This window comes from Abramis brama (genome assembly GCF_963993115.1).
Source record: "Abramis brama genome assembly, chromosome: 20".
Taxonomy (NCBI): domain Eukaryota; kingdom Metazoa; phylum Chordata; class Actinopteri; order Cypriniformes; family Leuciscidae; genus Abramis; species Abramis brama.
In genome coordinates, this window is record NC_139982.1 from 29,382,363 (window position 1) to 29,410,323 (window position 27,961).

Consider the following 27,961-nt stretch of genomic DNA (forward strand, 5'->3'; position numbering starts at 1 on the left):
TGTTATAATATTTTCTCTTTCCATCCATCTTACTTGTCATAATAATTCCTGTCATTTCCCGCCTACTTTATTGTATTGATTTTTAACTCTATTTTCTTAATCAGTAATTAAATCTGAAGTGTAGCCTACTAATACCTCGGTGTGTAGCTGTAGTATCACTTTGAGTTTATTTAGACAATTAAACTTATTTATGAACTTATAAACTTAACATTTCGAATTTTAGAAGGTTGAAATGTTATGCATAACAGTATATTATAATTTATCATTTGTTATAAGAGTATAATTTGTAGAATACAACGCGCGTTTATGAATATTTATAACTGGTCCGTGAATCTCATGAATATTAAGCAGCCCAAGCCTTCGCTATAGTAGGACTTGTAGTTTCGCCGGCGATCGCAGGTGAGCGAGGAAGTTCCCACCGTCATTTCCAGACTTTTAGCAGGTGTCATGACTAAAAAGTCAGTCGTTTGAATATTAGTTTCACTTGTAAGTTTAATCATGAGAAAGTGGTTTAATGTGAAATAAATCGGAAGAGACTCCTGTTGTCATGGCTCTGTCGGAGTTGTATACAAAGGTATGAGGAACAAATCACTTTTCAGAAGTGTTTAGCAAGTTTATTAACATGATATTTTAGTCTAGCATGTGTGCATTTCAGAAGATAATGAACTTGTCAAATACTTTATTTTCGAAATTACTGAGTCAAACTTAAGTTAGTTATAGTTGTGACATATGGTCATTAGTTTTGTTATTGTTGAAAGCGCAGTGCAAGCACAATAAAAAAAAACAAGCCATACAAAATCTCTTCCAAAGCACAATCTTGTAAAATCACTGAGTTTTCTGTTGTAGTATAACAGGGTGTGGATCCCCGACTCCGAACATGTTTGGAAATCTGCGGAGATTCTGACAGATTTCAAGCCTGGAGACACTGAGCTGGAACTACAGCTGGAGGATGGGACAGTAAGACAAAACCTCTATTAAAGCTTTAAATCTGAAAACTGAGCAGCTGTTTGTAGAATTATTAATTTAAAAAATGAGCATTTTCACACATAATAGTTTGCACTTTAAAGGTTCTTAATGGGTTATTTGCAGCACCTGCAATGTTCAAGAACCGATCTTATCTGGATTTTTATTTTTATTTAACTTTTTTGCCTCGGGTTTTTGAGTTTTCCTTATGGTTTTGTGGATTTTTTAAAGATTTTATTTATTTATTATGGTTAAAGAAAAGATTAGTTCACCCCAAAAATGAAAATTATTTAATAATTTACTCACCCTCAAGCCATCCTAGGTGTATATGACTTTCTTCTTTCAGCCAAACACAATCTGAGTTATATTAAATAATATCCTGGTTGTTCTTCCAAGCTTTATAATGGGAGCGAATGGTACCTGAGGGTAAAAATTCTCGTTGATGTTCATAATGAAAGTCATTATAAATTTAACAGTTTAATCTTAATTTAAACTTTGACTTTAATAGTACCTGACCTGAGTTGTGAATCTCTCTCAGGAGTTACTATATCCTCTGGAAGGGGGTGAGAAGTTGCCACCCCTCCGTAATCCGGATATCCTGGTGGGAGAGAATGACCTCACGGCCCTCAGCTACCTTCACGAGCCGGCCGTGCTACACAACCTCAAAGTCCGATTTGTCGAGTCCAAAATCATCTATACATACTGTGGTAGGTTGGCTGTACAATGGCTTTCTTGATGTGAACCCTTTTCTTTAATGTGAGAACATCACCATGATTTTTACCATCTCAGGAATTATCCTGGTGGCAGTCAATCCATATAAACAGCTTCCCATCTATGGAGATGCAGTCATCCATGCGTACTCTGGTCAAAACATGGGCGACCTGGACCCTCATATGTTTGCTGTGGCTGAAGAGGCCTACAAACAAATGGCCAGGTGAAGCGCCATGTCTTAAACTATCTGGTTGATTCAGGAAGACTTTGTGTTTTGGATTGACACAAACATATGCTGGATAACCAACTGTGCAGGTTTTACAGGCTGAGCTCAAAATGAGATATTTTATCTTCAAACTGCAGGAATAACAAGAATCAGTCCATCATTGTGAGCGGTGAGTCCGGGGCCGGAAAGACCGTATCAGCTCGGTACGCTATGAGATACTTTGCTGTGGTCAGCAAATCTGGTAGCAAAACTCGGGTGGAGGATAAAGTTTTGGCATCCAACCCGATCACTGAGGTAAAACTGTGTTTTTTAACCAAACCAACACTTTTCTACCAGCAGGATCAGATCACAAAATAATCTGATGTGTTTGCAGGCCATTGGAAATGCAAAAACAACCAGAAATGACAACAGCAGTCGATTCGGGAAGTACACTGAGATCAGCTTCGACAAAAGATACCGGATCATTGGTGCCAACATGAGGACGTACCTTCTGGAAAAGTCAAGGGTTGTGTTTCAGGTTGAAGGAGCTTTTCACTTTTTGTTGACTTTTTAGCAACAGATTAACTAAATGATAAAGGTGCAAAACTCATAATGTCTCATTTGTTCCCCCTGCAGTCAGAGAATGAGAGAAATTATCACATCTTCTACCAAATGTGTGCTTGTGCAAATCAACCGGAGTTCAAAGGCTTGAGACTCTGTGAGTGTTTCTGTACTTGTCATATGATTTTATTACTAAGCACAGAAATAAGAATAGCTACAAAAGATGAAATTATGTCGAGTCCAGGAAGCGACAAAGACTTTAATAATAATTGCACTACTTGTAATTGTACTATTTTTGCGGTTTGTATACTGTATACTTTACATACATTTTCTGAAAATATATATACTTATATAATATACAGTACAAGTCAAAAGTTTGGAAACATTACTATTTTTAATGTTTTTGAAAGAAGTTTCTTCTGGTCATCAAGCCTGCATTTATTTGATCAAAAATACAGAAAAAAATTTAATATTGTGATATATTATTACAATTTAAAATAATTGGTTTTCAATTTATTATACTTTAAATTATCATTTATTTCTGTGATGCAAAGCTGAATTTTCAGGATCATTACTCCAGTCTATCACATCACTCTTATGATTCATTATCAAAGTTGGAAACAGTTCTGCTGCTTAATATTTTTTCATAACCTGTGATACTTTTTTAGGATACTTTGATGAATAAAAAAAAGAAAAAAAAAGAAAAAAAAAATAAGCAAAATGTTTTAAAAATAGAAATCTTTTGTAACAACAATATACACTTCTGGTCTGTAATTTGGTGTCAGTAATTTTTTTTCTTTCTTTTTTTGAAATAAATCAATACTTTTATTCAGCAAGGATGTGTTAAATTGATAAAAAGTGATAGTAAAGAAGATTTATATTATTAGAAAATATTTTGAATAAATGCAGTTCTTTTTAACCTTTTATTCATCAAATATATTAGGCAGCAGAACTGTTTCCAACACTCATAATAAATCAGAATATTAGAATGATTTCTAAAGGATCATGTGATAGACTGGAGTAATGATGCTGAAAATTCAGCTTTGCATCACAGGAATACATTTTTTTTTAAGTATATTCAAATAGAAAACTATTATTTTAAGTTGGGTTTTTTTCCTGTATTTTTTATCAAATAAACGCAGCCTTGATAAGCATTAAAGACTTCTTTCAAAAATATAAAAAAAAGTAATGTTTCCAAATTTTTGACCTGTACTATATATATACTTATATAACTCTTTACATTGTAATTCAATATCTGATTTTACTGCCAAAAAGTAAGACCTTTTTTGAACAAAGATAGATAGATAGATAGATAGATAGATAGATAGATAGATAGATAGATAGATAGATAGATAGATAGATAATGCATTATAATTTATGATTGCATACTGAATGCTGTTTTGCAATAATACTTAAAATACTTAAAAATGTGCAAGAAAATACCTTAAGTCTCTATCATGATTGTAGACTGGTTAAATTGACATTAAAGGGATAGTTCACCTAAAAATGATGTTGTTCCGAAGTTGGAACAAAGTTGGAAAATGAAAGTTGTTCCAAACAAAAGAAGATATTTTGAAGAATATGTTAATAATATGTCTAGAATGTATAATCTGTCATCAAACAGTTGATGGGCTCATTGACTTCCAAAAAAAAATGCTATGGAAGTCAATGGGGTCCATCAACTGTTTGGTCACAGAGATTCTTCAAAATATCTTATTTTGTGTTCAATAGAAGAAAGAAATGTATTCAGGTTTGGAACTTGAGGGTGAGTAAATGATGACAGAATTTTCATTTTTGGGTGAACTATCCCTTTAAGTTAATATTTTACTCTTTAAAATATATAAAGAACAGCTTTCAGTTCATATAAGCAAAATTAGATTAATAATGTAGAGTGGAAATTCTGTCTGTAATGCTGGCATGTTCTTCATCTGTTGATTAGTGGGTGCAGAGAAGTTTAATTACACTCGTTTGGGTGGTGAGACAGAGATCGAGTGTGTGGACGACCGTGCTGATATGGCAGAAACACTCAGAACCTTCAATCTACTGGGTAACAGACTGATATTTACAAAAACATCGAACATCTGATTCATTTTAGCAATTTATCAAGAACGTGGTTGTCAATCCATGAACGTCATCTGGTCTTGCTCTGGCTGCTTTGTTTCTCTTCAGGTCTTAAGGACAGTTTTCAGGCTGATGTGTTTAAGGTGCTCGCTGCCATTCTGCATTTAGGAAACGTAGTCATCAAGGCGAACAGCCCTGAAAAATCATCCATCGGTGTAAGATATTTTTTCTGTGTGGTTTTAGACTATTTTTTCAATTGGCAATTGCCATTTTATAATACTTTCTGCTTTCTCTCCAGTCCAGAGACCCTCACTTGGCCATATTCTGTGACCTGATGAGCGTCAACATGGACAGTGTGAGCCGCTGGCTGTGTCACAGACGGATAGTCTTGTCAGCCGAGACGGTGGTGAAACCGCAGCCCAAGGAACGTGCCGTCAACGCCCGCGATGCCCTGGCCAAACACATCTACGCCCATCTTTTCGACTGGGTCATCCACAAGATCAACCAGGCACTAATGGTCCCTGGGAAACAACATTCATTTATTGGGGTGTTGGATATTTATGGGTACGTTGAAATCACGATACCAGCTGCTCTTTCTCTCATCTCTCCGTCAGTGAGTGACACAAACCCGCCTTCTCTCACTCACTCGTTTTATTTGCTCCGGATGAATATTGTTGGTGTTACAGGGCTTGAATTTCAGCGTGGGATTGCACATACTGCACATCATTTTACTCCTTCAATTTTAATTTTACTCCTTGCATAAAGCTGCCTCTCAGCACTACATTGAGTTCTTTTTTGCTGTTTATTGCACTTAAACAGTCAAAAACACACAAAATAATGTCAAAATGCTGGTCTTGGCGAGTGTTTACGTAAACACAGTCAGTTACTGTATGTTTTAAGTGAACGTAAACATTTGAGATAGAAAACGCAAGTGTAACAGTATAATGGATCTGTGCGTTAGGTGTTAAAGTGACAGCAGCCTAATAAACCTGCTGCATTTATGAGATAATATTAAAATCTCTATATGGTAATTTTTCCCCATGGTATCGATGTCAAAATTGTCACTCACATTGCAGTAGTTCTGTAATTAAAATTTGGCATGAAACATTGTGACGTATATCTGAGTAAAACGGTTTCTTGAACAAGAAAAAATGTAGGGCAGGGCTTGATTTTGTCCATCGGGAATTGATTGGATGGTTGTGGTTTGCTATTGGTGGATCTCATGTGAGAGACATGTTGCCCCGCCCTCACGACAGTAAACGCATCATCATAGAAGAGATGTCGCTGCAAGAGGGAGGGGAAGTCATTTTTATTAAAGATTATGAGGCACATGAATTAAAAAAATAATGATATGCACAGATAAATCATTTATAATGAATACTGCAATATTCCACAAATCAAGAACTGTCCATTTTGATTTCATGGTGACTTTAATGCCTAGGCAATATAACAGAAAGTACAGTGTTATAAATGCATATAAAAAATAAAATTAAAAATATATATAATAAAATACTTTGCTAAATTACAATGTTAATAACTGTGGAATTGGTCCATTAGTGTAGCTTTTTTCTAATGTTGTTCTGTCTTTCGGGCTCCTCTAGATTTGAGACCTTTGAAGTTAACAGTTTCGAGCAGTTCTGCATCAACTACGCCAACGAGAAGCTGCAACAGCAGTTCAACCTGGTGCGTTCCTTTTTATTTTATTTAGCAAGAAATCAATTTGATTTGAAGTGGAACTATTGATAAAAACACATCTCTGATCATCATCTGTCCCATCAGCACGTGTTTAAACTGGAGCAGGAGGAGTACATGAAAGAGGACATTCCGTGGACGCTGATCGATTTCTACGACAATCAGCCCGTTATTGATCTCATCGAGTCTAAGATGGGCATCCTGGACCTTTTGGATGAGGAGTGTCTGGTGAGAATAACACGGATGTGAAAGTTTTCTGTCCTAACCAGTGTAAATCTCAGCATCCTACAAGAAAGTGTCCATTGCTGTGGAGCTCCGCCCACACTGAAATCTCATTGGTTGCACCAAGCTGAATATTAAGCATCTGATATGTTCTGATTGGCTGTTATTTTTTACAGTATCAAGGACAGAAAAATTACCTGGTTAGGACACAAATTGTCATATACGTATGATTTCATAATGAAATTCCAATTCCAAACTTGACTGGATCCAAAGTTTCCACTTGTTCTCTATTTAATATCATTGATTTTTCGGAGAAGCATGTAAAATATATATATATATATATATATATTTTTTTTCACTAACTGAATGATCTCCTACAGTTCCCACAGGGCACTGATAAAAACTGGCTGCAAAAGCTGTACAATTTTCTAGGTTCAAAGCCACTGTTTGAGAAACCTCGATTGTCTAATGACTCTTTTATGATCCAGCATTTTGCTGATAAGGTGAGAGACTATTTCTTCTCTGTATTGTCTTAAAAAATACAGTGAAAATTATGCATAAAGAACTGAAACTGTTTTCCTTAGGTAGAATATCAGTGTAAAGGTTTTTTGGAGAAGAACAGAGACACGCTTTATGAAGAGCTAGTCGACATCCTGCGCACTAGTCAGGTATCAACCTAATGTTTTCCTTTATGATCTTTGAATCCGTGTCTGTGAGTTTAATGTCATTAGAATGTTGTTTATCTAATTTCTATGCTGTTAGTTTACACTCTTGGCAGACTTTTTTAAAGAGGAGGAACCAAATTCTGGCCACAAAATGATCAAAGTTAAACCTGCACAACCCAGAGTTAAAGCTTCAAACAAGCAGCTGAGAACCACTGTAGGAGACAAGGTACAAAATCACAGACAATACTATTCTAGTCATAATACTAATGACCGATTGACCGATTCATTTGTTTTCAAAGATTTAAATTTATTGAAAAAGATATATATATTGTTTTTACAAGTTACATTATTACACCAGTAGGTGGCGACAAGTGACTGTCTTTATTAGTGAGTATAAAAGTCATAAAGACAGTAACTTGTCGCCACCTACTGGTGTAATAATGTAACTTGCGAAAAGAGCCCTGTGCTCAGCCATGTTTGTTTACATTGAAATACAGCATTGAAATCTGCTGTGTTTAGATCCAATCTATAAACTTTTATCCTATAGATTATTTGAATGCTTGTAACACACAAATAATGATATTGAGTGATTTAAAAAGACTTTGTGAAGCTCTTTCATGCATATCACAACAGCTCATTCTGGGTCAGTGGAAGCACGAACACGCTGTGATCATAAACTCGATCAATTAATTGAGACAAAAAACAATGGCGTTCTCTACAGGATATGTATCATCTTTAACATCTTTATCTCCTGTCTGATCACAGTTTAGAAGTTCCTTGTCCCTGTTAATGGAGACGCTGAATGCTACTACACCTCATTATGTGCGCTGTATTAAACCCAATGAGGAGAAACAGCCATTTGAGTAAGTGACAAGCCGGAATTATTTTATTTGGGACTTTCTGTTGGTTATATACAGTAAATGAAACTGTGTGTGTGTGCGTTTGCTCAGGTATGACTCAAAGCGTGTGGTGCAGCAGCTGAGGGCCTGTGGTGTGCTGGAGACCATCCGCATCAGTGCCCAGAGTTACCCATCCAGGTGACCAGCATTAACTCAAGCTCAGGCCAGTTCACACCGCGCCGACAGACTCTTCGTCGAGTTTTGTCGGATCAGATCGGTTACTCCTGTGAGAAGTGACGTGCTGTAATCTGGTGACTGTCGGCGTTGGTCTGCGTCGGTCGGTTCAGTGTGAATTGGCAGAACTTATATGTGAAGTTCTCAGAAATCTTCTACCATCTCACAAGTTTTAGTTCAGCCTAAACTCTCAAAGCACCTTCAAAACATCACTTTGTGGCCTTTTTAACTTCATATTGAACACTTCTGTGAAGACTCTGTGATCTTCATACTGTATGTGTATGTTATCACGTGACTGAATGACACAAAACAGAAATATTTAGGAAGGCATATCTATAGTGATATATATTTAGGACAGAATATCAGTGTTTTCATTTTCATCAAGTAAAACTATAAAAGTATAAAAATTTCATTGAAATTAAGCTAAAATAAAAATTAAATAAACTGTTTCTTTGGCAGCTAACTGAAATGAACTAGTTTTAGGTTGAAGTTGAAATAAAATATTTTATTTATATATACAAAAAAAATATATATCATATTTTTATTAGTTTTTTAATATGTATATCTATTATTAATTAAAGCTGAATATGCCGGTAAATATTAAAAACGAATAAAAAATAACATAAAAAAGCACATAACAAAATAACTAAAACTAAATTAAATCTAAATAGAAATATATAAAAAAAACTGATAAAAATGACAAGCACATAACATATTTACTAAAACTGAAATAAAATGTATTAAATTTAGTTTTAATAAATTTAAACTACATAGAAATATAAAAAACTAATAATGACAAAAGCACATAACAAAATTACTAAAATTAAAATGAAAACATAAAAATAAAAACTAGTTCAAAACAGTCATAATTTATTGGTTTGTTTATACCATTTTTTTTAAAACCCTATAATTTGAAAAATAATTACTCTAAGGTAAAAGAAATATTCATGTAGTGTTTAAAAAATATATTGTATTCTGAATTGCGTTTAAATGCAAAAACAATGTCGCAGTGTCATCATTAGAATAATTTTCCTTAAAAATATATATTTCTTGTTTGTTTGTTTTTTGTTTTTTTCTTATGATCTTTGTGTGAAATGTGACCTGGACATATTTTTGTGATAGGTATGCATATTTTAATACAACAAAAATTAAAAAGTGAAAAATCCAACCAAATCTCAAGACACACTAGAGTCGTCAAAAACACATCAGAAGATCCAACCAAGCAAGGTTAAAACGTCACAGAGCAGCATCTTTCTACAGATTAGCAATGTTTGACTGGTCTCTCTTTTCTGTAAAGTCTCATCCTCTCTGTCTATCCTTACAGGTGGACGTATATCGAGTTTTACAGCCGTTACAGTATCTTGATGAGCCAGTCAGAGCTGAAGCTGGGAGAGAAGAAGCAGACGTGCAGGACGGTTCTGCAGAAACTCATTCCTGTAAGAGAACCGCACTGTGGTACGTCTGAGAGCTCGTGATCTTCAACCATGTTCTGAAAAATGGCATCTATGTTGCATTACAGGATTCCAACCAGTATAAGTTTGGTCGGACGAAGATCTTCTTCCGTGCGGGACAGGTGGCGTACCTGGAGAAGCTGCGTTTGGATCATCTGCGTACGGCTTGCGTGACCATTCAGAAGCACGTGAGGGGCTGGAGGCAGAGACGCAGGTTCCTGCACATGAGACAAGCTGCCATCACTATACAACAGTACGTGCGTGGAAAGAAACAGATCAGGTGAGTGTTTCCAGAGCACTAGCGACCTAAAACCGTGTTTTGACAGTATTTTACATTCATTTAAAATGACTGTTTTCTATCTGAATATATTTTCAAATGTAATTAATTCCTGTGACGAAAAGCTGAATTTACTCCAGTCTTCAGTGTCACATGATCCTTCAGAAATCATTCTAATATGCTGATTTGCTGCTCAAGTACCATTTCAGATTATTATCAATGCTGGAAACAGTTGTGCTGCTTCATATTTTTGTGGAAAATATATTTTTTTTAGGATTCTTTGATGAATAGAAATTTTTTTGAACTCTTCAAAATTCTTTGATGAATTTTGTTCAAAAGAACAGCATTTATTTGAAATAGAAATCTTTTGAAACATTTTAAATGTCTTTACTGTCACTTTTGATCAATTTAATGCATCCTTAATGAATAAAAATATTCATTTATAGGTATTAACAACATCTTACTGACCCTAAACATTTGAAGGGTTGTGTAAACTGATTTTTTTTTGACACGCCCCCTATTGCTGATTGGCCTACTCTCTCCTCCCCCATCATGAGTGGACACACCCCCTACTGCTAATTGGCTCACTCTCCTCCCTTATAATGAGTGGACATGCCCCCTACTGCTGATTGGCCTACTCTCTCCTCCCTCATAATGAGTGGACACGCCCCCTACTGCTGATTGGCCTACTCTCTCCTCCCTCATAATGAGTGGACACGCCCCCTACTTTTAATTGGCTCACTCTCCTCCCTTATAATGAGTGGACATGCCCCCTACTGCTGATTGGCCTACTCTCTCCTCCCTCATAATGAGTGAACACGCCCCCTACTGCTAATTGGCTCACTCTCCTCCCTCATAATGAGTGCACACGCCCCCTACTACTAATTGGCTCACTCTCTTCCCTCATAATGAGTGGACACGCCCCCTACTGCTGATTGGCCTACTCTCTCCTCCCCCATCATGAGTGGAAACGCCCCCTACAGCTAATTGGCTCACTCACCTCCCTCATAATGAGTGGACACGCCCCCTACTGCTGATTGGCTCACTCTCCTCCCTCATAATGAGTGGACACGCCCCCTACTGCTAATTGGCTCTCTATCTCCTCCCCCATCAAGAGTGGACACGCCCCCTACTGCTAATTGGCTCACTCACCTCCCTCATAATGAGTGGACACGCCCCCTACTTCTAATTGGCTCACTCTCCTCCCTCATAATGAGTGGACACGCCCCCTACTGCTAATCGGCTCACTCTCCTCCCTCATAATGAGTTCACACGCCCCCTGTTGCTGATTGGCTCACTCACCTCCCTCATAATGAGTGGACACGCCCCCTACTGCTGATTGGCCTACTCTCTCCTCCCCCATCATGAGTGGACACGCCCCCTACTGCTAATCGGCTCACTCTCCTCCCTCATAATGAGTTCACACGCCCCTACTGCTAATCGGCTCACTCTCCTCCCTCATAATGAGTTCACACGCCCCCTACTACTAATTGGCTCACTCTCCTCCCTCATAATGAGTGGACACGCCCCCTACTGCTGATTGGCCTACTCTCTCCTCCCCCATCATGAGTGGACACGCCCCCTACTGCTAATCGGCTCACTCTCCTCCCTCACAATGAGTGGACACGCCCCCTACTGCTAATCGGCTCACTCTCCTCCCTCATAATGAGTTCACACGCCCCCTACTACTAATTGGCTCACTCTCCTCCCTCATAATGAGTGGACACGCCCCCTGTTGCTGATTGGCTCACTCTCCTCCCTCATAATGAGTGGACACGCCCCCTACTGCTGATTGGCCTACTCTCTCCTCCCCCATCATGAGTGGACACGCCCCCTACTGCTAATTGGCTCACTCACCTCCCTCATAATGAGTGGACACGCCCCCTACTGCTGATTGGCTCACTCTCCTCCCTCATAATGAGTGGACACGCCCCCTACTGCTAATTGGCTCACTCACCTCCCTCATAATGAGTGGACACGCCCCCTACTGCTGATTGGCTCACTCACCTCCCTCATAATGAGTGGACACGCCCCCTACTGCTGATTGGCTCACTCTCCTCCCTCATAATGAGTGGACATGCCCCCTACTGCTAATTGGCTCTCTATCTCTCCTCCCCCATCAAGAGTGGACACGCCCCCTACTGCTAATTGGCCTACTCTCTCCTCCCCCATCAAGAGTGGACACGCCCCCTACTGCTGATTGGCCTACTCTCTCCTCCCCCATCATGAGTGGACACGCCCCCTACTGCTGATTGGCTCACTCTCCTCCCTCATAATGAGTGGACACGCCCCCTACTGCTAATTGGCTCACTCACCTCCCTCATAATGAGTGGACACGCCCCCTACTGCTGATTGGCTCACTCACCTCCCTCATAATGAGTGGACACGCCCCCTACTGCTGATTGGCTCACTCTCCTCCCTCATAATGAGTGGATTCCCCCTACTGCTAATTGGCTCTCTATCTCTCCTCCCCCATCAAGAGTGGACACGCCCCCTACTGCTGATTGGCTACAAGTGTGTTGTGATGCTCAGACCAAACCACTTTCAACAGCATTTCTCAGAAATCGCTTCCTGCACCTTTAAACTGTTATTCACTTGTCCACACTTGTTTTCAGTTCAAAAGGCGCTTATAGACGTGTCAAGCTGATGTGTGATATACAGTATAGCTGATGTGACGCCACTGACATTGATCTGTTATATTGTTTAATTGTCTATACATAGACAACTAAAAAATAGCACAGAACTTTCCGTTATATGCTACTTTTTCTATCTCAGACGTACAGTGACAGCTCTGGCGCTGAAGCAGGGCTGGGCCGCTGTGGTGATTCAGAGACACTGTCGTGGGTATCTGGTGCGGAAGATTTACCAGCTCGTCCTGAGGGCTGCAGTCATCATACAGGCCTACACCAGAGGATGGATGGCCCGCAAACGCTACAGAAAGGCAAAGCAACCAGTCTCATCGTTTGTCATTTTGTTGAAGTGTTTTTGACCATGCAGGTCACACGTTTGATCATGTCTCCTTCTTATAGATGGTGGCGGAGCACAAGGCTCTGGTTCTGCAGAAGTACGCTCGAGCTTGGCTGGTGCGCCGGCGATTTCAAACGATGCGACGGCTGGTCATCAACGTGCAGCTTTCCTACAGAGTCCAGCAGCTGCGCAAGAAAGTGGAAGAGCAGGTACGATCAGACAACCTAGAGAACGTTATTGATCAAGGATGCTTGTTCATATCTCAGATTTCAGTTAAGTATGAACTTTGTCTCAGATGTGTCTCAGAAACGGCTCAGTAGTTAGCGTACAGTAAGTATATAGAGCTATGAAGTAAATGTGGAGAGCAGCTCAGATCTCTTGTTGAGAAGTGTTCATATTGAGATCTCCCACTTTGGTATCTTGGCAAATCTGAGCAATCTCATCTGATCGCTGGGCTCTTTTTTCTGGAGACTTAAACCAAAGTCTCTATTTGAGCTCTAATCTTATTGCTATTTGTGTCACAGTCACAATTTGGGAGAAATAATTGAGATATTAAAGAGATTTTTTTGTTCATAATGGAATGTTTAAAGCATGTGACTTGCTTCAAAGTAACTTCAAGAACATTTGGTAAAGCTTGACGCTGCCAGTGTCACAGGTCTGATTTACAGGGAAAATGCATACTAATATATTATAAATATTAAATATAAATATTAGGTCAATTAAAACTTAAAAAACTTGATAATTGTTTAGAAATGTTCCCTAGGCAACTAACTGAAATAAATAAATAATTTGAAGTTGAAGTATTAAATTTACTAAAATGAAAATGACTAATACTATTTAATTCTATTGAATAAATTAAATAGAATTTAAATAGAAGAAATAGGAATATTTAAAAAACTATAATGAAAATGACAAAAGGACATAAAATTACTAAAACCTAAATTAAAATTAAACAGAAACTGAAAATATAAAAAGAAAATTCCAAATATTAATAATATTTATATTTATTTAGATAAATTATATTAAATATAAAATTTGCTAAAATGACGAATATTTATATTTTATAAAATAAAATATAAATAAAGTAAATTAAATTATGTATTAAATTTACTAAAATGAAAATTACTAAAAATGAAATCGATTAAAGCTAAATAGAAATATTGAAAAACACTATAATGAAAATGACATATGTACATAACAAAATTACTAAATCTTAATTTAATAAGGCATCTAACTCAAATAAATCATTTCAAATTGAAGTATTAAATTTACTAAAATTAAAATTATATACTGAAATAAATTAAAGCTAAATAGAAATATAATTTAAAAAAACTAATGAAAATGACAAAAGTACATAACAGAATTACTAAAACTAAAATGAAAAATGAAGATATAAACATAAAAACCAAAATAAATACTAACACTGCTGATCAAATGTACAAATTAAAATAAAGTGCCCGGACTCTTTAAATATGTCATTTTCTGCAGTGTCTCTGAAATACAAGCCCTTTCTCTCTCTTCCTCTAGAATAAAGAGAACCGTGGCCTCATGGAGAGACTCGCCAGTTTGTCTAATGCACGAGCTCACGGACTAGAAAAGATTCAGGCCCTGGAGGTGGAGCTTGGAAAGCTAACCAATGAGATGGCAGCTTTAGAGGAGAGGGCGAGAACAAACTCAGAAGAGACCAATCAGGTAATAGACACACTGATTTGTACAATATCTTTGTAGCATTGGATATAATTATGAGGGTGTTCACTTTGTTCTCTTCTCTAAGGCAATCGTTCTGCTTCAGAATGATAAAGAGAAACTGGTTCAGGTGAATAAAGCTTTGGAGCAGAAACTGAAAGACACGACACTGAAGATGCAAGGTGAAGAGCGAGCTGTTTTTAAAACCGTGATAATGAAGAGTATGTGAGCGTAACTAACAAAACATTTGTTTTCCAGATCAATTTGAGGAAGTAAAGAGAAAGCTGATGGAAGATCTGGAAAGAGAGGAGAGGTTTAGAAAGTAAGAGCGCTTTTTTTAACGGGATAGTTCCCCCAAAAATCATTTACTCGCTCTCGTCTCACGTTTGAGTTCATTTCCTCAGCGAAACTCAAAGTTGCTCATGCACAAGCTCAAAAAAACACCATAGAAATGGTCCAAAAGTGGGCATCTGAAGCTACATGATAACTTTGTGAGGAACAGACCCAACTTTGAGTTGTTGGCTATCAGTCAGACCTTTGTCTAAACGCGTTTGTCCAAATCTGTCAGGGTGGCGGAGCACAACATTGAACTCCAGAAGGAAGACTCGGATAAAGAGATCGTAGCACTGAAAGAGGAAAGCCGTAGACTGAGAGAGGAGCGAATCAGACTCCAGACGCAAGTGGAGGACGACATGAAGGCCAACGCAGAACTGCAAGAACAACTGCTGCAGCTCACCAAACACGTCAAGGTGAATCACAACTCCTGCTCTTCCTTTTTTTTTTCTTACATTTTTTGAAGAACAGGTACAAATGGCTGTTTTATTACAGTGCTTCCCAAGGCATTTACAGCTAACCGAAGCCTAATATTGATGATTGAGGATGAAACCTGCAAAAATAAAACATAAGTGAATAATCAAATGTGTGTGGAAATAAACAAATAATTGATTCAGTGCCCAGCAATGCTAAAATAGTACAGTATAAGTGAAATGGTTTGGGGAAATGTTAATGTAAATGTTGCGAAAAATGTTAAAGGAAATGCAAAATTGAAAGCTTTAACTATGTATTTTAATTGTTTTTTAATTCCAATAATTATCTTCGATTTTTAATCTCTAATGTTTTTTTTAGTTCTTCATAGTTTTTTATTATTATTTAATTAATTGTATATCTCCTTATATTTTTTGATATTGAATATTATTGAATATTTTATATTTTATTTAGTGCTGTCAAAGTTAGCGCGTTAATAACGCGTTAACGCAAAATCATATTAACGGCACTAATTTTAGCGATTAACGCTGCGCGTATTTTCTGTTTGACCCGTGGCCCAACCTGGTATTTCTTTGTTCTTTCTACATGTGCCTAATAGACATGAACAAGTTCTTTGAAAAACATCTATGACCTTTGAAACATGTCTCGTCTTCATGCTCTATGTTGACTATGGTTTCAATAATAAACATACATTTGCATAAAGCATCCATATTTATCCATGCCCATGTTGATTAGAGTATTACAAACTTGAAAAGTATTAATTTAAGGTACATTTAGAACAAATAAAAAATGTGTGATTAATCGCGAGTTAACTCATGACAATCATGCGATTAATCGTGATTACATTTTTAATCGATTGACAGCCCTAATTTTATTATTTACAAATATTATACAGTATACAATATTTACATTTGATTATTTATATATTTGCATATTTATTTGTATCTTATTTATTTATTTTTTTTATTTTTTTTTTAGATTTTGTCCTCTATAGCCTGAAACCTGAACTTCTCTTAAACTTTCTTCTTTTCCTGATTTTGAAGCACTATTTTTCCTTTCTGCAAAGGCAAATCTAGTGTTAACCAAGGACAATAACTATAAAGTTTTTTTCCAGCTGATAAATTATAAAAAATATTGACAGCCAATCAGAATCCACCTGACTTTAAATAGATAATATAGCTATAGCTATTGTTATAGTTGTCTTTATAGTTACTGTTCTTGGTGTAAACAGTCCTTTATACATTGGTTATTAATATGGACATGAATGTATAGGGTTTTTCTCTGTCAGTCACACACACAATGACTCTGGTTTTTGTGACATTTGAAGGTCATACCAGATTTACGGAAAGAAATCAACAGCCTGCAGATGCAACGAGCTGAAGCTGATAAAACCAAGAGAGCTCAAAGTCTTCAAGCCAGAGGTATAAAACATTCTATAAAACAATGAACAATACATGTAAAACTATAAAACGCCGAGCTGTCTTCATCCATTGTTATGCCCTCAGCTAAGATGAGTTCAATCATGAGGCAGCTGCTCGGTAACACCGCAGAGGAGGATCTCATCCAGAGGTGCGTCAGAGTATTGGGATCGTCAGCGCTGATTGTTATCTGGATTAGCTTGATTCAGATTGTCTCTTTTCCTCCAGGCTGAATAAAGAAGCCTCAGATAATGATGATGGAGCTGATCTTCTCACTGCTTTTGACGGCGTGGAGAAAGCTGCAAAGTATGACCTCTAAAGGTTTTCAGTTTAATCCATTACGTGTTTGTTTTCTCATCAACATTTTTTTGCTTAAAGAAAAGTAAACATGTTTTTACAACTATTTCATTTATTTATATATATTATAATATAAAATCAGAAATTTTCTTCTAGAATGATCATTTTTATAAAGCTTGTATATTTAAGTTCAGTAATTTCACTTAAATGACAATTAATAGGTTATTTTCATTGCCATTTAAGTGAAATTACTGAACTTAAATATACAAGCTTGATAGAAATGATCATTCTAGAAGAAAATTTCAGATGGCACTTAGAGGCTTTTGCATCTGAACTCTTCATATATATGTATATATTATACATCAGATTAGCAAATTGACTGTCCTTCTTTCTCAGGGTGATGGAAACTCAGCTGCGGGAGCAGAAAGAGGCTTATGAGAGTCAACTGGAAGCTCTGGTCTTCAAAAACGAACATTTAAACAGAGAGAACGAGCAGCATAAAGCTCTCTTTCAGGAGAAAAGTAGCGTCAACCAAAGCATCGGGCAGGAAGTGGCCCGCCTCGCTGCTGAGAACATGGTAGAGTATATTTATGTAGCTTCTATGTATGTTTAGAGTCATAGTTTAACCCTTAAAAATAACTATTGTTCTTAAATGTTTAATAACCCCTAATCCAATCTGTATGTTTTAAAAAGTCTTGTAAAGAGGAGATTCTCAGCTTTTCTGTGGGATTGCGTTTGTCTCAGTTGGACATTCAGAGGCTCTGCAGTGAATGTGATTGTGTCATCAAGTTTTGATCAGCATTGATTCGTCAAAGAAACCCATGCGGTTTGAGCCAAACAGGAACAATTGTTGATGCTGAGTCCCACCCCACTCCCCAGATTGGTTGAAACTATCATCTACTCAACCAATAAACACAGTCACCTGGTGATGATGGTGAGTTCCTGTGTGCAGGTGATTCCAGAACTGAAGCAGCAGGTGTCGGAACTGAACCGCCACAAACACGAGCTTGAGACCCATTTACAAGATCAGAGCGCTGAGATGAGCGGTGAGCCAAACACATGTTAAATAGACTAGGTTTTATGCATGCGAAAAAATATTTTGGGACAGATCTGGACAGCAGGATATGATGTTACACAATTTTTTTAAGTGCCACTGCTTTAAGTGCCACTGCTTTTTCGGATATTACATTTCATGTAGTGTAATATAGCTGTTTGTGAATGTAAAAGGTCTGCAAAGTTTCAAAGATCAGAGTGCAGATAAATGGAGTTATTGTGTCCTAAAAGAAAGAACCGATTCTGAACTGCCTGAAACGAGTCGTCAGTGATTCCAGTCTTACTTCCTGCACAAACCTATGTAGGTTTGTAACACATTTGCATAATGCCTAGACCAAATGAGTAGACCAATCACAACAGACTGGGCCATCTGACCAATCAGAGCAGAGTAGACCAATCACAACAGACTGTGCCATCTGACCAATCAGAGCCGAGTACACAAATCACAACAGACTCGGCCATCTGACCAATCAGAGCCGAGTAGACCAATCACAACAGACTGTGCCATCTGACCAATCAGAGCCGAGTAGACCAATCACAACAGACTGTGCCATCTGACCAATCAGAGCCGAGTACACCAATCACAACAGACTCGGCCATCTGACCAATCAGAGCAGAGTAGACCAGTCACAACAGACTGTGCCATCTGACCAATCAGAGCAGAGTAGACCAATCACAACAGACTGTGCCATCTGACCAATCATAGCAGAATAGACCAATCACAACAGACTCGGCCATCTGACCAATCAGAGCAGAGTAGACCAATCACAACAGACTGAGCCATCTGACCAATCAGAGCAGAGTAGACCAATCACAACAGACTGAGCCATCTGACCAATCAGAGCCGAGTACACCAATCACAACAGACTCGGCCATCTGACCAATCAGAGCAGAGTAGACCAATCACAACAGACTGTGCCATCTGACCAATCAGAGCCGAGTAGACCAATCACAACAGACTGTGCCATCTGACCAATCAGAGCAGAGTAGACCAATCACAACAGACTGTGCCATCTGACCAATCAGAGCAGAATAGACCAATCACAACAGACTGTGCCATCTGACCAATCAGAGCCGAGTACACCAATCACAACAGACTCGGCCATCTGACCAATCAGAGCCGAGTAGACCAATCACAACAGACTGTGCCATCTGACCAATCAGAGCAGAGTAGACCAATCACAACAGACTGTGCCATCTGACCAATCAGAGCAGAATAGACCAATCACAACAGACTGTGCCATCTGACCAATCAGAGCAGAGTAGACCAATCACAACAGACTGAGCCATCTGACCAATCAGAGCCGAGTAGACCAATCACAACAGACTCGGCCATCTGACCAATCAGAGCCGAGTACACCAATCACAACAGACTGTGCCATCTGACCAATCAGAGCCGAGTACACCAATCACAACAGACTGTGCCATCTGACCAATCAGAGCCGAGTAGACCAATCACAACAGACTCGGCCATCTGACCAATCAGAGCCGAGTACACCAATCACAACAGACTCGGCCATCTGACCAATCAGAGCCGAGTACACCAATCACAACAGACTGTGCCATCTGACCAATCAGAGCCGAGTAGACCAATCACAACAGACTGTGCCATCTGACCAATCACAACAGACTGTGCCATCTGACCAATCAGAGCCGAGTACACCAATCACAACAGACTGTGCCATCTGACCAATCAGAGCCGAGTAGACCAATCACAACAGACTGTGCCATCTGACCAATCACAACAGACTGTGCTATCTGTTTATTCAGTTGTGGTAAGCCTAAATATGTGAATGTTTTATCTGTTGGCACTTCTTTACAACTTAAATTGTATGTTGCAGCAAAAATAAAGGAGTTCTCGAAAGAGATTCAGGACACTGTTGAAGAGGAGCAATCACAGCGCATGTGAGGCGTTTATAACCCTCAAAGTTCAAACTATATTTACACTACAGACTGTGGCACAAGCTGAAGGAGCAGGTGTTGTGCCTCTGTTCGTAGGCACCTGGAGGAGAAGCTTACAGAGAGCGAGAGAAGAAGAGAAGAGGTGGAGGGACAGATGGCTGACCTCCAGGAGGAGAACAAGCAGCTACAGAAAGCTCTGCTCTCAGAGAGCGAAGCCAAGAACAAACTCAGACAGGAGACGTCACGCCTCACAGCTGAGAATATGGTGTGTGTGAAAGGTCACGCTCATGATTGCATTTGCGCTTATATATGCTTTCATTTAGCTTTTTTTTTTTTTTTTACCAAAGCATACATGCATAACATGTATATAATTTATGCATTAATATGTGGATTTATTTATTTATTTATCTATTTATTTATGGATTTATTTTGAATTTAGACTGTTAGTGGCACCAAAATCTTTGTCCTCCTGAAGGACAAAAAAGGCGATCTCTTAAAGAGCTCCGGTCAATTTCAGCTCGGTCGAAGTCCACAGTAGTCGATTGTCGAGTTCACGCGCATATGTTTAGTTACCTATGATCACGCGCGTGAACTCGACAATCGATTACTGTGGACTTCGACCGAAAACAGGATGTAAATACAGGTATGAGCGCTGGCTGAAATAACATCATTTTTATTCATATCTTTCACATCTACTGCAGTCAGATTCACCGTGTTCACTCTGAAGGAATCACTCACATTGGCTGGGCACTTGTAATGACACATCAAGGATGTTAAGAGGCTAAAAGCAGGTTTAAAACTTGCCCCATTGAAGTCAACAGGGTGCAAATTTTAAAAAGAGGATAACACGGTGTAGGCAACACCGATTTTTGTCGTTGTTCTCTGTATTGACAGCACTCCAAATTTACAAAAAAATTAGCTAAATGTTAAAATTGACCGGAGTTCTCCTTTAATCTTAAACTAATGTGTTAAGATGATTTTCTTCTTGTTTCAGGACTTCGAGGAGCAGTCAGACATGAAGGACAGATTGATAAAACGACTTCAAGACCAAATCAAAGCTCTTCAAACACATGCAACGGGTAAAACTCACTTCATTTACCTGAGATTTCTCGTTTAGTCAATCCGGTCTCATCCTCTGCATGTTTCACATTCTCATCAGCCAATCAGAAAGCAGTACCGGCCGTGCCAAAAGAGTACTTGGGCATGTTGGAGTACAAGAAGGAGGATGAAAGCAGGCTGATCCGGACGCTCATACTCGGTAAATTATCTATATTGTGAAGCCTGTGGAAGTTCAAATCATAACTCATGACTTAATCAGTGGTTTGTAATCTGCAGATCTGAAACCTCGCGGTGTGGGTGTGCAGATGATCCCTGGTCTGGCTGCACATCTCCTCTTCATGTGTGTGAGACACTCAGATTACCTCAATGATGGAAACAAGCTCAAGTCCCTCATGCATGGCATCATTACAGCCATAAAAGCCATCACGGTAAGGGGCTTTTTTTCTTTTTTACTTTAGGGTGAAGAATGAATAACTGTTAACACACGCTGCATTATGTCTTAAAGGAATACTCCACTTTTTTTGGAAATAGGCTCATTTTACAACTCCCCCAGAGTTAACCAGTTAAGTTTTACCGTTTTCGAATCCATTCAGCCGATCTCCGGGTCTGGCGGTACCACTTTTAGCATAGCTTAGCATAGATCATTGAATCGGACAGGACCATTAGCATGTCTCTCAAAAAAATGACCAAAGAGTTTCGATATTTTTCCTATTTAAAACTTGAGAAACTTTGCTGACACAGCGCCTGAAAATAGTCCCCAGCTCGGTAACTTCCAACGTGACCGGGACTAAGTTTGTCTAACCTATTAGACCTATTTTCAGGCACTGCGTCATATCATTACGCCTGCTGGACTCATGGTACGGCAGCAAAGTTTCTCAAGTTTTAAATAGGAAAAATATCGAAACTCTTTGGTCATTTTTTTGAGAGAGATGCTAATGGTCCTGTCCGATTCAATGATCTATGCTAAGCTATGTTAAAAGTGGTACCGCCAGACCCGGAGTTCGGCTGAATGGATTCGAAAACGGTAAAACTCAACTGTTTAACTCTGGGGGAGTTGTAAAATGAGCCTATTTCCAAAAAAAGTGGAGTATCCCTTTAATTTGGAGCAAACTAATGCAATTCAAACAAAACTGGCATGACCAAAATAGATGACCATATCATCAAGCTAGCAGCTTGCATCTATTCTGCCTCTTTCAATCACACTCTTCAAAATCCTCTGACATGCCGCTTGAGTTTCCTTAATGATGATGATTATGATGAAGACTATGATTTCAGGGCCACCAGGAGAATTTTGAAGTTCTGTCCTTCTGGCTCTCCAACACATATCACTTCCTCAACTGTCTCAAACAGTACAGCGGGGACGAGGTAAAGCCGTTTTCTGTGTCTTTCTCTGTCACTATTAAAGACCCAATAAAATGTACATCCAATAGATACATTTAAAGGGATAGTTCACTTTGAAATTAAATTTTGGTATGTTTTAGCTTACCTGAAGGGCATCCAAGATGTAGGTGTCTTTTTTTCCGCAGTAGTTTCAATTTTGATATTTTTAGGTCAAACCGTTCTTGTCTGACAGTCATATCATGCAGGTCTATGGTCACGGTCTCAAAGAGCTTGCACAAATGCATGAGTCCAAATTAAAACAATTCCCCATCGTCCAAATTAAACAGTTCCCCATCGTAAGTACACATTGATGGCCTAAGACACGAAACGAGCGGTTTGTGTGAGAAAACGAACAGTATTTATATCGTTTTTACCTCTTATAACACAACCACGTCCAAGTGATCTGAGGGCGCGAGCACATCCTGGTGTGTGACGTGTGCGCAGACTGGTGCATAGATATATACACTAGGTCTGTTTTACTGCATTTATTATATTGTATTATGTCTGTAGTTTCTGTATTTTACTTCCAATTCTTGTTTTATAGCACTTTAGGTGTGAGAAAAGCACTTTATAGATACAATCAGGACTTGACATTAACACCCACCAACCCTCCAAATGTGTGTGTATTTCAGCAGTGGTGTGTATCGCAGTCACTCCTACTAGAAACTTTGACGGGTTGAATTTTAAATATAATATATACGTTTTTTAACTGTAGTCTTTTAAAAATGCATCTGAAATAGTAAACTAGGTGCAATGTAGTTTTGTCAAAAAATATAGATTTTTCAATACATATCGATACTGAAATATCTGAAATGCTTCAAATACTCATTTTCCACAGAATAGATGCAGGATACCAGCTGCTCTCTCTCTCTCTCTCTCTCTCTCTCTCTCTCTCTCTCTCTCTCTCTCTCTCTCTCATCTCTCCGACAGTGAGTGACACACAAACCCGCCTCTCCTCACTCACTCGCTTAATTTGCTCAGGATGAATATTGTTACTGTTACAGGGCTTGGATTTCGATGTGGAATTGCGCATATTGCAAATAATTTGACTCATTCCCACAGATTTTGTGCTCTCGCACCTAAAGTGCGGCACATAAAGCCACCTCTTAGCACAAAATTATTATTATTTTTTCACTGCTTATTGCGCTGAAACAATCAAATACACAAAAAATAATGTCAAAAATGCTGGTCTTGGCGAGTATTCATGTAAACAGTCAGTTACTGTATGTATGTATACTGTATGTTTTAAGTGAACGTAAACAGTTGAGAAAGAAAACGCTTGTGTAACAGTATAATGGATCTGTGCGTCAGGTCTTAAAGTGACAGCAGCCTAATAAACCTGCTGCCAAATAATAAGAGAATATTAAAAATATCTAAATTGCAGTTTTTCTCCATGGTATCAATGTCAAAATTGTGGCCAGTGAAAATGCGGAGTGGCTAGTAACTTTGGAAAACCACTAGCAACAGTGGTTGTTGAGCAAAAAAGTTCATGTCAAGCCCTGAATACAATGTATTATTATTAATGCATCAACACATAATTTCTAAGGGTCTAAGATATCTTACTTATATAATGCCTGAAACCAATGAGATTCCTTGATTTCCCTTCATCAACAGGAGTTCTTGAAGCACAACACGCCTCGTCAGAACAAGAACTGCCTGAAGAACTTCGACCTGTCAGAGCACCGGCAGATTCTCAGCGACCTCGCCATCAACATCTACCACCAGTTCATCAGCGTGATGGAGGACACGCTCTTTCCCATGATCAGTATGGAAATGAAGTTGATACATTAGCGTTTACATAATGCAGATTTCTTTGGTCCGTCTTGTAAAACAATCCCACTCTCTGTTCAGTCCCCGGGATGCTGGAGCACGAAAGCCTGCAGGGAATCTCCAGCATGAAGCCCACCGGTGTCCGCAAGCGCTCGAATAGCGTGTACGAGGACGGCGGGGACCTCAGCGGGGCCGAGGCGTTCAGCGTGAGCTCGATCCTGCAGCAGCTCGCCTCGTTCCACACCAGCATGGCTCAGCAGGGCATGGAGACACAGCTGCAGGGGCAGGTCATAAGACAGCTCTTCTACCTCATCGGATCCACCTCGGTGAACAGCATTCTGCTCCGCAAGGACCTGTGCTCCTGCCGTAAGGGCATGCAGATCAGGTGTGTGTATGCGCTACTTTTATTCAGCGAGAATGCATTAAAGGGATAGTTCACCCAAAAAATGAAAATGCTGTCATCATTTACTCTTCCTCAAGTTGTTCCAAACCTGTATGATTTCCTTTCTTCTGCTGAACACAAAATAAGATATTTTGAAGAAAGTCGGTAACCAAACGACTGATGGACCCCATTGACTTCCATAGTAGGAAAATACTATAGAAGTCAATGGGGACCAGCAACTGTTTAATTACCAACCTTCTTTAAAATATCTTCTTTTGTGTTCAGCAGAAGAAAGGAAATCATACAGGTTTGGAACAACTTGAGGAAGAGTAAATGATGACAGAATTTTCATTTTTGGGTGAACTATCCCTTTAAATTGATCAAAGTGACACTAAAGACATTTAGAATGTTCTAAAATATTCAAATTCAGTTTCAAATAAATGCTGTTCTTTTGAACTTTCTATTCATCAAAGAATCCTGAAAAATGTATCATGGTTTCCACAAACATGAAGCAGCACAACTGTTTTTTAACATTGATAATCATCAGAAATGTCTCTTGAGCATCAAATCATCATATTAGAATGATTTCTGAATGATGCTGACAATCAGGGTTATTATAGTTAACTAAAACAATAAAAATAAAAAAAATGTTTAAAAAAAAATGTTCAAAAAATAATAAAATAAATGTTTACTGAAATTAAATATTTATTTTTTTATATATTTTAAATTAAATTAAATAATAACATTTATTTTCAAGGTAAAATGTCTCATTTTAATGTAGTTTAACTTGATGTACTAAAATAACTAAAACTAAAGCTAAAATAAAAATGTATAATAAAACACCTTAAACATGTCAAAAACACAACAGAATTACTAAAACTTTAACTAAAATGAAAATGGAGTATATACATAAAAAACATTAGAAATATTAATTAAATATTTAAATATAAAACAGTTATTTTAAATTGCAATAATATTTCACAATATTAGTGTTTTTACTGTATTTTTGATCAAATTAATAAAGCGTTGGTGTTTTATTTAAAAAATGTAAAAAAAAATCTTACCAACCCCAAATATTTGAACACTAGTGAATACTGTATATTGCATATTAAACTGCACATGACTTCAATATGTTGCATGATATTATTATTTATTAATTAGTTTCCAATATGTTGCATATTTATATTTTTATAGAGTTTGCATTAAAATTTCTTAACTTGGCAGAACGACTCACTGTTCTGCCAAGTTAAGAAATTTTAATGCAAACTCTAATTAAAATCTAAATAGGCAAGAGACTAAGACAACAGACTAAGAAAGAGATTTCAGTGGATGTCATGTCCTGTATGACTTTATTCATCACACAGGAAATGAAGTTGAGATCTACTCTACAAATAGAATGGGAATTTCTGAACATCCTCAGAAATGAAGTTTAATGGAGCATCTTTCTTTCACAGGTGTAACATCAGTTACCTGGAGGAGTGGCTGCGAGAGAAGGGTCTGCAGGGCAGCTGTGCCATGGAAACGCTGGGGCCGCTGTCTCAGGTCGCCTGGCTTCTTCAGGTCAGCAAGACCACCGATGAAGACGCAGCCGAGATCAAGCAGCGATGCTCCGAGCTCTCGTCCGTGCAGGTGCCGCTTTACAGATGCCGTTTGGCCTTACAACTTAAATTGTGCCAACATGCCCATAGAATGTCAATTCTTTGTCTTCGTTTATAAAAACCTTGAGAATCTGGTTGTTTTGTGGTTTTGTAGATTGTGAAAATCCTAAACTCCTACACACCCATTGATGATTTCGAAAAGCGAGTGGCTCCGTCCTTCGTCCGCAAAGTGCAGGTAAGATTTTTTTTCTTTTTTTTTTAAGCAGGTACATTACCGTTTCAAAGTTTGGGATCGGTTTACATTTTTAAAGGATTAAAAATAGAGTAAAAATTGTGCAATAATATTTCAGTTTTAAATAACTGTTTTCTATTTGAATATATGTTAAAATGTGATTTATTTCTGTGATGCAAAGCTGAATTTACTCCAGTCTTCAGTGTCACATGATCCTTCAGAAATCACTCTAATATGCTGATTCGCTGCTCAAGAAACATTTCTATTGTTATCAATGTTGAAATCAGTTGTGATGCTTCATATTTTTGTGGAAACTATGATACATGCTTTCTTTGATGAATAGAAAGCAGCATTTATTTAAAATATAAATCATTTGTAACATTACGAATGTCTTTAGTGTCACTTTTGATCAATTTAATGCATCTTTGCTGAATAAAAGTTTAAAAAAAATTCTTTTAAAAGCCTTTTTGAACAGTAGTATAAAGGTAAATGATCACAAATCAATAGAAGCGCAACAGTCAGGTTCAGGAAGTAAAAAAACAAGGAAATTGATTTTGAAAGATAACTTATAAACCTTTAGAGACAGCTTTTCTGTGAGCTACGAGGTTGTTAATGTTTATTTCAGCCTATTTTTAAAATGATCATATTTAACAGCAGAATTACTAGTGGAAAAACTAGACAAGCATCACCTAGGCTTCTGATTGGCCTTTGTTTTTGTCTCCATGGCAACAGGCATTGCTGCAGGAGCGCGAGGGCTCGTCTCAGCTCATGATGGATTCACAGTATCGTTTCCAGGTCACCTTTCCCTTTTGCTCCTCGCCACAAGCACTGGAACTCCTCCAGGTGCCCAGCAGCCTCCGTCTGGGCTTCGCCACTCGTATTTGACCTTTAACCTCTGACCTTAGTGATATCAGAACCAGGGGCCAGTTGCATAAAATGTTCAGACATCTACATTTTTTCTGTAAGACTAGTCATAACTTTAATTAAATAGTCAATTACATCAAAATGTAGATTGGTATAATTTGAACCTGAAAAGTAAGACTAATTACCCTTTGTCAAATTGCTAGTTAGTTGGTCAGACTAGTCCTCAAGACAGCATTACTTATGATCAGGATGTGTTTGACCTGAATGCGTTATGAAATAACTGCTAACATTTGTATATTTTAGATTTATTTATAAATATTTTAATCATATGTTCTCTAAATAGTATATTTTAGAATAGCTTTTTACAAGATCAACCATCAACAAACACTGTAACATAGATTTTAATAACCCAAACCGACCTCAGATGTTCAGCTCCATTTTGTAAATCCTAAATAATTACTGTCACAAATTGCTCTTCCGTTGAATTTTTTATACACAAGAAATAAATCAATAAACACAACTGCCAAATGAGTCCTTCTTTCTTCTCTCTTCGCCATCCTCCATAGCTCTCACAATGTGCAGTGGAAATGCAATATTTATGATGGTTAACTCTCTGAGGACTAGAGAAGGAAACCCCAAGAACTTAGCAATTAGTAAACCTCACAGGGGGCATTTCACTCATATATATATACTGTATATATAGTGTG

General features: G+C 38.0%; 1 protein-coding gene across 1 annotated transcript; it reads left to right on the forward strand.

The window, feature by feature from the left end:
- The first annotated feature begins 483 nt into the window (after positions 1–483).
- On the forward strand, positions 484–27,779 carry myo5c (myosin VC). The gene is made up of 41 exons (XM_084095781.1): positions 484–574; positions 847–957; positions 1,502–1,670; positions 1,753–1,897; positions 2,038–2,194; positions 2,274–2,417; positions 2,516–2,597; positions 4,380–4,487; positions 4,610–4,716; positions 4,800–5,065; positions 6,103–6,184; positions 6,281–6,421; positions 6,796–6,918; positions 7,000–7,083; positions 7,178–7,306; positions 7,846–7,943; positions 8,031–8,117; positions 9,478–9,589; positions 9,673–9,884; positions 12,657–12,822; positions 12,911–13,057; positions 14,376–14,540; positions 14,623–14,716; positions 14,793–14,856; positions 15,103–15,283; positions 16,627–16,720; positions 16,805–16,868; positions 16,946–17,023; positions 17,411–17,591; positions 17,967–18,060; positions 19,909–19,972; positions 20,066–20,234; positions 20,964–21,048; positions 21,129–21,227; positions 21,305–21,456; positions 22,304–22,393; positions 24,023–24,173; positions 24,260–24,563; positions 26,015–26,189; positions 26,313–26,393; positions 27,123–27,779. Exons 1-41 carry the CDS (start codon positions 548–550, stop codon positions 27,273–27,275), a joined length of 5,235 nt encoding a protein of 1,744 aa, XP_083951907.1. The 5' UTR covers positions 484–547; the 3' UTR covers positions 27,276–27,779.
- Positions 27,780–27,961: the final 182 nt, after the last annotated feature.